We start from the raw sequence: 15,745 nt of genomic DNA on the forward strand, positions 1-15,745 counted from the left end.
AAAATGTAACCTATTTCCTTATCTTGATATTAATTAATAAATAAATTGTGGAAAATATATTGTGGACTTTGATCTACAAGATTCCGGTTATTAAATCATCGCAGGGAATTTCGTTTTATTTTTATTTTTTTATTTGTTTTACATAACCTAAAACCTCGAACTATGACAGTCCGCGACAATTACGTCATTCTTATCTACTAATTCGGCCTAATATTGTTTGAATTTTGGCTGGACGATAAGAGGAAAACTTATCTCGTCGTCTGGCACTTGAACCGGAATATAACCAGATTAGTGTTCAATGGGGTCTTAGCACATCCACAATTACCAGGAAATTTAAAAGATAGTTGTCTCCTTTAAACTATTTAAAAATGGAAGTGATAGAATATTTAAAAAGTTCGGAATTAGTCGCGGATATACAACAATATTTCGGCATACATTTACCTCATTTGGAAAAGAAAAACGAAAACAACTTTACCAACAATAAGGGAAAATCCAAAGAAGACAATCCCCCTTATGTAATTACAAACAAATTATGGTATTATTTATTTAAACTTGGCACCGAATTGGGCGACGAGTTATTTTATTCCTTATTTATACCATTTTGGTTTTGGAATGTTGATGGATTTGTAGGAAGAAGAGTTATTTTTGTTTGGGCGATTGTTATGTGGATTGGGCAAGCTATTAAGGATATTGTAAAATGGCCTCGACCAGGTTTTCCTTCAGTAAAACTACAGAAAAAATGGGCGTTGGAATATGGTATGCCTTCTACACATGCCATGGTTGGAATTTCGATTCCTTTCTCAGTTTTATTATTTACCATGAATCGATATCAATATAATGTGTCTATTGGGTTAACACTGGCTATTTTATGGTGTACATTAGTATGTATCAGTCGGTTATATCTTGGAATGCATACTGTGTTGGTAAGTAAAGAAATACAATATAATATATTTAATAGAAAATATCTATCAAATATCTAAGTTGGTATTCTAATATGCAGGGTATTAAAATATGGTAGGTATTGACATTTATTTTTTTCTTTAAATACATTAACAAAATTGGCAAAGAATAAACTGAATAAAAAGGTAAGTTTAAAACTATTTTATAACATTGATTCAAAATCAAAAGGTTAATAGCCCAATATCTAATGTGCGATAAACTGTTTGATACATTTAAAAACACTTACATTCTTTTAAGAGTGACTAATTCATAACTTTAAATATATACTAAACATATCTTCATGATGTCATTTATGACAAATCAGCAGGGGGCAGTTCTTCTTCACCTGAGCTTCATGATATAAGGCTATGATGATAGAATATTTAACTGCATTAGAAGGCGCATGATAATTATTTATATTGGAGATACATACAGGGAAAACCCCAATTAAGTATCCAATTAGTACAAGAAAAACAACAACAATAAAAAGAAAATTAAATACAAACTAAATTAATGACAAATACTCAAGCTCAATGCGCTCAAAAACTCTTTGTGAAACCACAAATAAATCAAAATTAGTACAATAACTATTGCAGAAGTGACACCTGTAGTAACATTGATGAATTTGTATATGCTGTAAAGTTAGAGGCAAGTAGCTTGAAGAGAGACGCCACTTGAGTAGTATAAGTCAACTGCAAGACCAATTTGTATAATAATATATCAAATACACAGCGGCGATTCCTCAACGAAGTAATCCCAAAAACCAAGTAGCGCTGGACATATGAACAATAAGGGAGATTAAATTTGTGGGCCAAATATCTCAAACACCTCCTCTTCAAAGCCTCAATACAATCCACATATACGGCGTACAAAGGTTTCCAGACCATGGAGCAAAATTGAAAAGACTATCGACATACGCCACATCCAAGGAAACGATGCTATTTATCGATATAATGGTATACAAATAATTAAACCTAATCGTTTTGAAGCATCCAATACAACCGCGTCTATGTGGTCACAGAAAAGAAGGTTTGAGTCAAGCACAACATCAAGGTCTTTAATAATTTGAGAAGTAATATTCATATAATTAGTTCCCAGGCGATACTTAAAATTTGTAGGGTATCACTTTGTACTAAATGCAATTTGATAGCACTTTCATAATTAAGAAACAAATAATTATTGAAGCAATAGTCTTGCAGACACTAAAGATCCTCCTCAAGTATAAAATTGGAGTGGTGACAACACGCATTGATACCATTAATATAAGCTAAGAATAAAATGGGAAACAAAATTATCAACCGTCACTACTTGGCGTCTACATGATATAAAAAACTCATAATAGTAAGCTATTGGGTAAAAAAAAGGTGAAAGATTTATTCACATTGAAGTGAAACCAGAGTATCAAACTTGTCGACTTTGCAATGACTAGTCAGAGACTGCTGAATATACTTAAATACAGAGGCCGCCTAAGACACAACATTTTCGGTAAAGTTCGCCTGATACCTACCGACATAAAGGAACCTTGGAGTAATACTAAGGTTCATCAAGGACCTACATTTGCCCTAAACCACAGAATAATACAGAAACGAAACTGCCCTTTAAATGTGAAACTCGGCCGCCATCTTGATGGTAGTTATATTAGCGAGATCATTAATGTTAAAACAAAACAAACGTAGTTATAATGTAAATCATATTAAGTTAAGTATTGTAAATAATACATGATTTACCACCTAAAATACAGTTTTAATTTCCGTGTCTGTAAATCAGCTGCAAAAGAACTAAAAAAAAAGGCGCCAAATCATTTGCTTTGTTAACTACCAACAAGATGGTGAATCTGTACACCTCCAACATCAAAGAAGCCGACAGCGCTGTCGTTTCTGTATTATTCTGTGCCTAAACCATGTATGAAACCATAATATTTTTGGTATTCCATTTTCTATTCGATTTTATCGTGCCATACGTATCTGTTGAGTGTAAAACGAAAAAATTTGCCCACTCATCTAAGGAATAAATATTGTCGATAATTAGGCAATTTCATTACAAGTGGTTGACATAAGCACCTGGTTATATTGAGACTCGCCGACAATTCTTCTTTTCCCTGTATGTATTAGTGAAGACCACATACATACCCAGATGTGGATTCGCAGAGAAAATAAGTTTTTATTCCATATCTGGAACGTTTCATGAGAATGTATTGTACCCAACCCAATCTTCCTTTGTACAACGTAAGACTTTCGTCAATTGTTACATGATGTTCTGGCCAAACTTTGTTTAGTTTTGGCTGTAGGTGAGGTCTTTCTTTGTCGTAATTGCATTGCATATTTTCGCCATGCAGTTGCATATGACAGATATGAAAAATATCGCAAAACAAAAGCGATGCGGTATTATCCAAGCTATTAAATGATGTCAAAGATATAGCTCATCGTCTAACTTTCTGAGATAGCGGGAATTTTATGTTTCCCTATGGCAGTTATGTCCCCTTGCGGTCGAATTACGAACTTCAAAATAATTTCCAGCTATTTTTTTTTGCCCACTTTGCCTATAAGGATTTTTTTCCCAAACATATAGGCTACTACTTAACGGAACACCCCCGGTATACTACGCCTGCCCTTACCACAGAATAACCAGAACTGACAGCTTTGTCGGTTGATGTTTTAGATTGGCGAGTTTGGGTCCTCGATGCTTTGGCGCCATGTATGGCTCCACTGTTTCAGCCATTTTATTGGAGTTTATAATACAGGTTCACACGCTTAAATTTGTATCGTAAAAGAATTATTTATACACAGCATTTTTTTTTGTGTTTATACTATTATTTTATTTAATAATATAATATACATACACAATTTATATATAAAAGTAGAATTGCAATATAAATTTTTTTAATCCATCGTTATTGATAATTTTAAGGACAGAATTACACGTTCTTAGTAATTTACCCAAACAGTTAATGATAAGAAACATTATTTAATTATTTGAGATACACGTACTTATATAAACTTATGTATATATCATAAATAGACTTTAGGTTGGAGTCAATATTTCAAACTTTTATTAGTAAATAATAAACCGATGTGATATTAGCTCAAAATAAACTCCAATAAAATGGCGATTCACAAGGCCCCATTTTGTCTAGACGGGCTCACTGTCATTTCTGGTTATTCTGTGCCCTTACTATAGGTGTTAATAGAGTTTTCTGAAGATTAAGTACTAAAACAAATTTTTCCATCAGATCTCTTAACCATGAGTTTTGTTGAATTTATCGGCTCAGCTTACTTTAATTGTAATTCTAATTCCACACTTGCTTTTATGTCATGTATTCTCCTTAGTAGATGATTTACACTGAAATCATCTAACATTAACTCATATACATTTTTTTATAATTTGTGTCAATACTAGTACCATGAATACAGTGCGTTTCAAAACTAACGGTTAAATTCGATAAAATCATTACGAACAATTAATGAAAAGATCGCTGAAACGGGTCTAAAGATTTAAATTTTTTGGTGTATATTTTAAATTTTACTGTATATTTAAACCTGTGAATAAATAACTAGATAAGATTATACCATATTTTGAGCAACACGCTGCATCCAAAGAAATTTACATTTTACATAATTTTATATAGGTACCATCAAAATTTGAGTTTTGGATCACGAAGGATCTAATCTGTTTGATCAAGATGATGTAGTTCTTATTGCAATTCTGGAACCCAATAATTGAGGGAATTTGACGACAATGAGAAAACTATGATTATATATATCCGCGTCAAATGTAAGGCAAAACATAATTTTCCAGAAATTGCGTTATGTACCTGTTAGTTGGCAAAGCTATTCTGTATTAGCACCATCTCTGCGGGCGTATGAAATGATTGTACATACTGGGTCATATTTTCCTTTAGGTCTTCTCTTTACTTGTTAAGATTCTGTTCAGTCATTACTATTCTTGAATCATGAAATTTCATGCCAGCAGTACAATGATTACGTAGGAAGTGGTCCCATTGTCCAAACGTGACACATTTTCTGTAGCGGATAGAATTTTATCAACAATTCTTGCGGTTTTACATTTACGTCGACCATCTTGTATCGATGCTACAACAATAGGATATATAGCCATTATGGTTCGCGTAATAAACACTACGAACAATTTATAAATTGATGCTAAATTAAATTTAGGTATTTTTTGTTTGTAATGAATCATAAGTCATAACAAATATAGTAGAGCAATTATCTAAAAACAAACTATTACTGCCTATTAGTTTAATGATTTCATAATTAAATTTAAAAAATGTGTTTATCAAAATATAAATATAATGATATGAGGCGTTGAATAAAAAGGGCGAAGTAACTCGACATCGAACTAAAAATTTGTATATTATAGTATATATATCTTTAGTCTATGATTTGAATGATGGTGAAGCGTTCTATGTGATATTTATATAAAGCTCGCCCTTTCGATTTGAAAGTCGAATATAAACAAAAAGCTCGATCTTAAGTAATACGACTGTGGCTATAAACTTGGTCCACTTTAAGTAATATTTTCATTAATTCATTACTCTTATATAACCGACTTTACCTACAACCTTTTACTACCAATTTTAATTTAAGCAAAAATAATATAATTGTCACTTAGGTATTTACTTTTAATTAGTTGACTAGTGAATATAATTTTTTTTTTGTTTACAGGATATAATTGCTGGTTTATTATTAGCTGGGATTATGATGATTCCTCTAGTACCCATCGTTAATCGTCTTGATAATTATTTTCTGACTCACCCTACCGGTCCACTTCTATGCTTGGTTTTGTCAGTATTAATTATTATTTACTATCCAAATAGTGGAAAATGGACGCCAACAAGGTAACACATTTATTTTGATGAACACAAATTTAATTCAACCCAACCTTTTATTTATAAGAATCTCCATAAATTAGTTATATTTCAATCATAATGATAAACAATACTTTTAATTTATAATTATTGTTACATAATCATAACCTTCAAAACCACTTTAAATGCATATAATCAAAAAAATAATCTGAACAAGATATCCTTAATGATAAGATATTTTCACCAATTTAATTTAAATTTTTTAGAGGTGATACTACAATGATTCTCAGCGTTTCTGTTGGTGTACAAAGCGGGGCTTGGTTTAATTATCAAACGGGAATAATGACAGCAGCAGAATTATCGCCGCCCTATGCGATAATGTGGCCCAGTTACACCATGTTGGGGTGTATAATTTTAAGAACGATTTTGGGAATATCAGTTGTTTTAGGATTAAGAGCAATAGCCAAAGATTTTTTTTATAATTGTTTGTGTGCCATGTTAAGGTTAGATGCGGATGAATTAAAGAGTACTGAAAATACTTTAGAGAATGGCAGGAAAAATTTTGTAGAATTGGGAAGCAAGTACTTAATGTGTTCATCGATTGGATTTTGTATTTTATATGTTATTCCGTTGGTATTTCGTTACTTAAATATCGAGAGACCAACGTTTTATACGGAAATATGATAATAGGGTAGAAAGAAAACAATTTTAATTTATGTATCAAGATGGGAAACTCAAAATTTTTATGCAAATGTGCAATTAATCCATTTAGTGTATTATGTTTGGTAATACTTTCATTTCATTTCTTGGGAATCCTTTTTTCTCCCAACTGGTTGTTATCAAATCATTGAGTCTTCTTTCTGTTGCGTTTCCACTTTTTTGCATTTTCGACGTTCCTCATTTTTAGGAGCTCAGGAGTGATATTATCTTCTCCTGGGCCTTGTTATTTTTCATCCTTGCTGCACTTCTTCCACTGCTGGGCCTTCTATCATAACTTCCGTCGTAATCACTCTCTTTATATTTGCTTCCTCTTCTCCCTGGTGGACAATGTTCAGTAATTCAGCGAAATGTTGCTTCCATCTCTCCATTTCACTTGGTACTTCTCCTTCTTTGCTGCTACACACGCTGTTTTTAGGCTAATACCCCAATTTCCATCTTAATTGTCCTGTCGAATTTCCCCACTATCCTCTTTGCGAAGTTCCTCTGTATAAATCTTGTATTTCTCTGCATCATCCTCATCCACACTTCATTCTTCTCTTCTACAACTCTCTTACACTCTGCATCGTACCATTCCACATTTCTACAATTCGTTCTTGTGCCTTGTTTAATCCTAATTCAAATTAAGTGCACATGAGCATTTAAAAAGACTCCCACCGCGATGCATAAAATAAAAAATATCATTTCTCCTATTATTTCAAAAAACATGTTTTCTCCTCTGCTATTTTAATATAAAAATAGTGTTTCAGTACAATTTTAAAAATTAATTATCAAAGATTTTGTTATGAACCTTCTTAATGTATAGTAAAATCATATTGTGATAAAAAATTGTTATAAAACTTTTATTAAGTTTTTTAAAAATGTATTAATTGAAAATGCAATAATTAACAAGAGTTTGCTTTAAAATTTATATTACCTCAGGTTGACTAGTTTATTGTTATCTATGTTTTAGTATGTGCAGTATTTATTATATCTTATCAAAAAAAAATCTTATTTCCGATCGCTTCATACGACGATTTTTTGGCTTAACAAAAGACTAAGCAATTTGATCCACTTGTAATTAAGAAATACTGTAGATTATAAACAAAATCACAGAATGATACACGAAGGAGAAAACTTAAGAAGTGTAATGTAATATTTTCATTTTTAATCCATTGATTGTACGATATAAAAAATATTAAACTTGTGATTTTAGAATATTTAGAGATAGGAATTTGCATCAGCCACGTGCTTCCAAGTATTTTAGTGACGTCGAAGGATCAAGGTTTCAGAAAAATATGGGAAATGGGAAATTTAAGCTCAAAATTTTTATAAATATGATCCTTTTTGTAATTTTTAATATTAGCAACTGCCAAATAGATTAAGTCTCGATCCAAAGATCAACTTACTTAATAACGCGTGTTCAATAAAGTAAAATCTAAAAAAGGTATTATTTTACAGGGTGTCACAAAAGTTCGTTAGTACGGTATTTCTGTTGTTAAAAACAGAATGGAAGCACATACAGACATGAAATTGGCATAAATTTTATTCAAACAATAATGTACAATCAAAATTTGTACAGGTCCGCAGATGCTTGAGGAATGCAGCCTCTGTGGCGGAGATGTACTCAACGACGAAATTTCAAGGGCGCTCTTCAAACTGTCGGGATTTTTGTGGGGAGTAGTACAGGCCTTGCTGTGAAAACAGAAAAGTCGAGGAGGTTCAAATCAAGCGAGTAGTGAGGTGGAATAATGGCTATAAAATCGGTCCTCCATCACTGCTGAACCACCTTAGCCTTGTGCGCTGGCAATAAGTCCTGTTGGAATGTCCAGGGGTGAAACTAGCTCCATGGAAGCACTTCTTCCATCAGATCTCATCAAGGCAGTTCTGGGAATTGACCTGATCCACAGAAATTATCTCGGTGGAAGTCCCTCTGGCCCAAATCATGACTTTGAGCAGCATGAGCCTTTCGGGAAACGCTCGTTCGCTTCTTGAAGCGTTAGCACAAGAAGTTTGCTCAATTGTGAGTAACATTTCGTCAGTGTCTTTGAACTCCGTCACTGAGAAGCGTTTTTTGAAGTTCGCGACATCTCTGAAGGCTGTTCCGCCAAAGTGTGAGTCTTTTGCATCTTGATGCTACGATGTTTGACGATCCTGGGCAGAGATTCACGGATGATATTCAGCTCCTTAGCCATTTTCTGGGACCTCTCATGGCATTTTGGCGGAACTTGTCCCAGATGCGCTTGACCATGGTGGGAGTCATGGTAGTCTTTGGTCTTCCACTTATGGGATGATCCTCGATGCTACCAATCTCCTGATAACGACGCATTGTACATTACATTGGATCTATACGATCTCCTAAGTCACCATACAAAGCACTAACAATAAGAACAATAATTACAATATCGCAAAATTAGGCTGTCGAACTTTTGTGGCATTCTGTACTTTTTTGAACACATTATTAATTAATTTACTATTAATGACTATGAAAATAAAGTCAAATCAAAAACCAAGTTAAGTGCATATTAACTTTATTGGTTTTTCAGCAAATTTGTTATTTAGTGCTAATTCCAAAGAAAAAATTTTATCACATTTTTAACATAATAAAACAATATTATTAATACTTGAAAGAAAAAGCTTAGGAACATATCAAAAATATATATAAAAAAACTCACTTGAGAATAGTGTACATTCCATTAGATTAGAAAATACTTTATGTTTTTTGTATTATTGGCATTTTTATTGTTAATATCTGAAAGTTCAATATATCAAAATAACAAATATTAATCCACTAAATAAAGCAAACTTCTTTTTAATTTCCTTACCTTTGTATCAGTGTTAAAAACACAAACAACTTCATCTTCTTGAATAAAAACGGGAATGAAAACATCCAAAAGATATTTTTTATACTTTGCCTCAAGAATAAACCTATCATCGTTCATATCCAACGTTAATTCCTTTGAAGATGTCTAAAAACAAATACTTAATAAAATTCAAAACCAACAAATAAATAAATCATACAATTTTTGGTAATTTTACTTCTGCAAATAAATTTTTGTCGTCATCAAACCTTTGGTACAATCGATACTCAGGAGTGGCATAAACATCATCACCTTCTAAAACTTGAATTCCAACTTTATTTTGATTCGCTCCATCAAGTTTTTTTATCCCCATTTTCTCGTCAATTTCTCTCTGTTGGACTCTATGCGCTTGTAAATTTCCAAAGCATTTCTTATTCTTTAAAATTAATCTTTCATCGGTGGCGTAAACTCCATTTTTGTTAGCGATGGCTTCAAAAATAACGGCCACAACAAAATTAGTAAAAAGTTGGCTTTTTTCCATTTTTACAAAAAAATCTTTGTTAATCGCCACATCGATTACTTTCACATTTTCGCCTTTTTTATCTACATCAGTTCGAATTTCAGCTATACTCATCGGCACACGAAATTCGACACTTTCATCGACTTCTGTGTTAAGTATTTCGACAAGTTCGGATTCGGTGATATCTTTTGGTGGTGGAATTGAATCTGTTTTGCAGACATTTATAAAGATTTTTGTGTCTGAACCAATTTCTTTTGATTTACAGCAAAAACCTTCAAACAAATTATAATTATTTAATTTTATTACGTTAATAACACATTTTATTTTTTTGAAAAGTGATTATCATTGTTTTTGTTATTATCTATGATGGTTAAAACGTGCGTTGAGTGATACAATGCATTTATTACCGGGTTTATTATAGTTAAAATAATCCTGTCATTTATCTTTGAACCTTTCTAAGTAGTTGACAAAAAATGAAAAATATGTTTATTATAAAATTGGGAAAAATGATCGATAATCTTGATAACAAAAAAATTTGTGTGTGTTGCGGAAAAGGAGCAGATGTTCATATTTACATTTGGGTGATAAATTGTGTTCGAATTCAATAAAATTGGATAAAAATGAGATACCCACATAAATATTTTTGATAAAAATGGTAAATTTTAAATGTCAACGACAAAAATGTTTTAATAGTGTTGTGGGAGTGTTGCGGAAAAAATCGATTTGTAGAAATTGTTTACTTCCTTTACACCATACAAATTATAAATTCAAATTATAAATAACTGGTTTTTATAGAATTTTATAAATGTTGTTTTGTAAAAAATGAGATAAACATTTTTTAATTAAACAAAATGTACCGTGACTTCCGTATTAAGTGCTCAATCGAAATAATAATTAGGTACTATTTTAGTAATTTCAAACAGCATCACAGACATCACAATAGTATTGTAACTCTATAATTTTACGCTACCGATTACGAAACGTTGAAAATTGCCGAGGAATTCTTAATAATTATAAAATCGCAACGTTGAAAACATTATAATCTGTGTTCAATTAAATAAACCTTCAAGAGAGGCATTACTTTATTTTTAGCTATTACACATTTCTCAAATATTCAGAGATTTCATGAAACTTGGAGCATTAGGAATAATAATAATAATAAATTCGTGGTTGGTTATCTGGGCGTAACTTATTATTTTTTCCCACATTATTTTAAAACAGTTATTTTGACAATTTTTGCAGCGATATACGATTAGCGTAATGCTATACCAATACTGTGGTATTGGTTGCATACTTGCAATGATGACGTCGGTTACGATAATTAATTAACACACTGTATATACAGGGTGAGTTATTAGTATTCCGGTGGTCGATAGTTACTAAACCGTTTGAAAACCAAAAAAATATTTTATAAAAAAGTTGTTTGACTCATCACTTTCTATTACATAAAATTATTTTAACTTATACAGGGTGCTTCATTTAAGTGTAATGGAGAGTACGTCAATTTATTTAAATGGAACACCCTATTTATTTTATCATATAATGGATACAACTAAATAATTTATTTATACAACCGTATCTGTTACTATTTCACAGCATTCATAGTTCCTGAGATATTCAATTGTTCTTTCAAAATGTGCCCATTGCAGGATCAGATAATAATCAAATAAAAATATGCAATTGTTCTGCCATATAATTTACAACTTCAGAGAAAATAAGATGCACATGTTAAGAGATACCTCAAGATCTTTTATACAGCGCATTAATGCTTGTAGAAGAGAAAATGGGCGGCATTTTGAACTTTTCAGGAAAACTATTAAACTTAGATATATGACATACTTATCATTAATTAAAGGGAACTTGATGAACAATTCAACTAGCATATAATATACAGGTGTTCTATTTAAAAAACTTATGAAAAAGCCATTTGAAAAACATCAAAAGTAACTAAACTTTATGGACACGCTGTATAGCGTATCTAATATCTTTGGGTACTATCATTTACCTATTAGATTTGACAATTATCTGACATAGTTTCAAGGAAAAATTGGAAAAAAATGTCGTTTTTACATCGTTTTTAAAAAGATGCTGCAATGGACACATTTTGGAAAAACAATTAAATATCTTAAGAACTATGAATGCTAGTTAGTAGCATATAGGGCTGTATAAACAAATTTAATGCTATTCAAGTTCGATAAAATATACAGGTGTTCCATTAAAAAAAAATAGTATAGGTTGAGAATCACCTGTATAACAACCCAACCCATTATTTTTTAATAACCCCTCAAAACTACTAAATGTGTTTTGCCGCACCTTGTATAACAAAGCCATTACGAATATTTTCATATCCATTCTCTAATGAATTCCAATTTATTACACTGTCTGCTACATAGGAGTCTCCCGAGCAGTTTATGAAATGCATATCATCACACTTTTTAATTTGATTGCCTATCGACACATAATGGACAATTTAAAAATAGCAGCATATAAAAATGCTAGAATACTGACATGTTTATAATCATGTTCATTTAATACGATAAAAAATAATTATTACAACTTAGGTTGTTTCAGTTTATACGAATTAAATGTTTTAATCAAACAGCGTGATCTTTATCTCATCTATTAAGAGTTTAAATAGAGTAATAGTTCAACAACCACCTTGACATATGACTCTTCAGCTAACATACTCTTTAATAGTATATTAAAAAACAAGTTTCGTAAGACACGCTTGAAATGCATGAATTCAAGTTTAAAAGTTTTAAATGAAACTTTAAGTCTTATGAAACGTGTTTTTAATGCTATTTTTTGTAATTCGCGGGTTTATCCTTTTTTTTTAATAAAAATAAAATAAATTTTGATAATGTAGGCAAATAGGTATGTAGCAGTTGGTAACACCGTTGAATTGTCAAAACTCAAAATGTGTTCACCTGAAAAAATGTTTCATGTACACCTCTCAAAATAAGAGAAATTGCTCAAAGATCAATTTCCTCATCATTATAGACCTTGTATTCGACGCTAAAAATGTGTTAAACATCTACAGTGATACAATAAAGTCTACATACACCCCAGAAAATGATAATATCTCAGCCCCTGAAATGTAAATCAATGAATTTTTTAGATATTAGAAGTCTATATTATTTTAATACAAAGTCGAAAAGCAGTAGATTTTAGGCTTCTAGTGATAGTGCAAAACTAGAGCTAACTTTAGATCTAGAAGTAGAAACATTCGGCTTTAGCCGCACGTCTCTCAAGACGGCTAAACCAGAATTATTCTAGTTCTAGGTCTTCTGTTAGTTCTAGTGATAGTGCAAAACTAGAACTAACACTAAATCTAGAACTAGAATAATTCGGATTTAGCCGCACGTCTCTCAAGACGGCTAAACCCGAATTATTCTAGTTCTAGGTCTTGTGTTAGTTTTAGTGATAGTTCTAGTGTAAAACTAGAACTAACACTAAACCTAGAACTAGAAAGTTCATGTTCATGATACTAGAACTAGATACTTTCTAGGTCTAGTGTTAGTTCTAGTTTTAAATATGCAATAAAAATATGCAACGTAATGATATCTTATGCTAACTACGCTACTTACCACTGTATCTAGAACTAACATTACACCTAAAAGTAGAAATATTCAGGTTTAGCCGTTTTAAGAGACGCACGGCTAAACGGAATGTTTTTAGTTCTAGGTCTAGTGCTAGTGTAGTCTAGTTTTATTTGGTACTCAACAGATACTTGTATATTTTTATTGAGCTATAACAGACACTGATAGACTTGTTTTAGGACTGTATGTAGACTTTTTTGAGTTAAAGATATGATTATGTTTTATGTTCCCCTTGATTAATAATAACTTATATAGTTTTTATGAAAAATATGGACTTCTTAATGTTCTATTAAAAAATTTCATTGAATTACATTTCGGGAGCTGAGATATTACCATTTTCACATTGACAACTAGAAAAATTAATGACCCAATATCACTAATTTGAACTGGTTCCATAAAATGTTACTAAAATCTCATTACAGCATCAGATGCTGTAAGGAGTCTTATTACAGCACCCGTTTGAGTACTGTAATAGTTTTCATTACCATCGCGAATTACAAAAAAACTTTATAAACTATTTTTCGTCACAATCTTAAAGGATTTAACATTTATTAGGTTGAAATTGATTAGGTTGAAATTGAAGTTAATATCCATTATACCAGTTTGTTTAATGTGATAGAAAAAATTTTTCGAATTTTGTTATCATCAGAGACAAAAGTCATTGTATCTTACAGGAAATTAACATCGAAAATATAAAGCTGTGAACAAATTAAAATTATTACTGTCACAAAATTTACTTAAAATACATGTAAAAATTCATTTACAAAACTTTAAAGATTTAACTCCGCATGGACATCTTTTGTGGTAGATGTTACAAGATGGTCTGAGATGGTCAATATAAATAAACCAGTAAAAGTACAACAAAATTCGAAAAATTTTTTCTATCACATTTAACATTTAAATGTAAACTCTCTAAATGTAATCTTATTTCAATCGATTTTTTGGGAATATTTTATCGTGGATCACAAAGCGGTTTCTTTGTTTATCCTTGAAACTCCGTTATTCGAAAACAAATTGTTCAAGCGTATACCGCAGTCTAGCGCGTTTAAATGTTAATTTAGTTTGAGTTGAGACGCTTCAAGAGAAGTCTCTCTCTATTATGCTTAATAAACTTTTGTTGAAGTGAGACGTTTTGTGTTTATTTTCTTATATTTAACGTGAAAAGTTGTTGTTATAAATTATAATATCAAAGTTGTTTTTAAAATGGAGTCAAAAAATGCTAAGCATTTTAAACGGTATGAAAACATAACGTTTGTTTTATAAATAATGAAAATATAATCATTCCGGGGAATTTATGTGGTATAAATAGAAAAATTACCAGAATTTTTTAGAAAATCCTTTAAGTTCTTAGGGTATTGCACACCTTTTTTACTCATGACATACATTTTACCGCAACCTTGAACATCTATCCAAAGTGTACTGAACTCTCTTTTTCTTAAATAAGAACCGTATAAAAACAATTATAATAATTTATATAACTGTTATAATAAGTCCCTGACATTTTAACAAATAAAAAAGGCATTTCAAAAAACCACATTCTAAAAAGTTAATATAATATGTTAATGAACCATCCAAAAACATGAGCATCTCTTCGTTTCTAACAATTTAAGTGTCAAGGATTACATAATAGTTTTTTATACAGGTTCATTTAAGTTTTGAAATGTCGGTTTTAATTTTTGTAAAATAGAATTGAATAAACAAGCAACAATGATTATGATGAGATTGTAATTCTTAATTTAACCTTGAATGTTATTTACAAGTACTATCTAAAATGTTGGAAGTAAAAACTTTTTACTTACTACAATTTAATAATTAATTTATAAGTTATTTATAGATTATCATTAGGATAAGACCTTCAAAAATTAATCAATAAATTGATTGCTACAACTTCAATTTTCAAAATAGCCCAAAGATACAAAGTACAATTTTTCGAAAAATTTTGAAACATTGCGAAATTTCTTTGAAAAAAAAAATCCCCTACCATTACAATGCAGATATCAATACCTATAAATACGGTTTTGCAAGAAATTTTACTTCTATTTGCACTTACCGGGTGTTGGTTGAATGATTTTTGAAGGATATTGCTCGCCAGGTACACGAAAAGGCTCATTAAACTCGTTCAATTCAGGTTCCTATGAACACATTCAAAAAATTAACCTTAAAAATTGACATGTTTACAAAATTTTTTCGACGTCAAAGTGACGTTTAAACATAACCTATAAAATTTTTCTTTTTTAATCTTACCGTAAATTTGAGATTTCTACCAATCAGAGTATCATCCACTTCGAGAAAACTTCGTTTTGGCATTTTATTTACGATCGCGAATACAATAAGGGGGTATTGCTGGTGTTGATTAGCCTATTTT

General features: G+C 31.0%; 2 protein-coding genes across 3 annotated transcripts; one reads left to right on the top strand and one right to left on the bottom strand.

The window, feature by feature from the left end:
* Positions 1–56: 56 nt before the first annotated feature.
* LOC111413484 (sphingosine-1-phosphate phosphatase 2-like) lies at positions 57–9,356 on the top strand. 2 transcript variants are annotated; one of them, XR_002706179.2, is made up of 4 exons: positions 57–923; positions 5,622–5,794; positions 6,031–7,612; positions 7,677–9,356. XR_002706179.2 is itself a non-coding variant. In XM_023044482.2 (3 exons), exons 1-3 carry the CDS (start codon positions 369–371, stop codon positions 6,446–6,448), a joined length of 1,146 nt encoding a protein of 381 aa, XP_022900250.1. In that variant the 5' UTR covers positions 57–368; the 3' UTR covers positions 6,449–9,356. The 2 variants fall into 2 exon arrangements, 1 of the variants encoding a protein (XP_022900250.1); XM_023044482.2 differs by having other exon boundaries at positions 6,031–9,356.
* Positions 8,975–15,709, bottom strand: LOC111413485 (PIH1 domain containing 1). The gene is made up of 5 exons (XM_023044483.2): positions 15,625–15,709; positions 15,431–15,512; positions 9,482–10,053; positions 9,286–9,429; positions 8,975–9,212 (listed from the first exon to the last, which is right to left on the bottom strand). The coding sequence occupies exons 1-5, from the start codon at positions 15,685–15,687 to the stop codon at positions 9,174–9,176; spliced, it is 900 nt and encodes a 299-aa protein (XP_022900251.1). The 5' UTR covers positions 15,688–15,709; the 3' UTR covers positions 8,975–9,173.
* Between the last annotated feature and the right edge of the window lie 36 nt (positions 15,710–15,745).

The sequence above is a fragment of the Onthophagus taurus genome, chromosome 2 (genome assembly GCF_036711975.1).
Source record: "Onthophagus taurus isolate NC chromosome 2, IU_Otau_3.0, whole genome shotgun sequence".
Taxonomy (NCBI): Eukaryota; Metazoa; Arthropoda; class Insecta; order Coleoptera; family Scarabaeidae; genus Onthophagus; species Onthophagus taurus.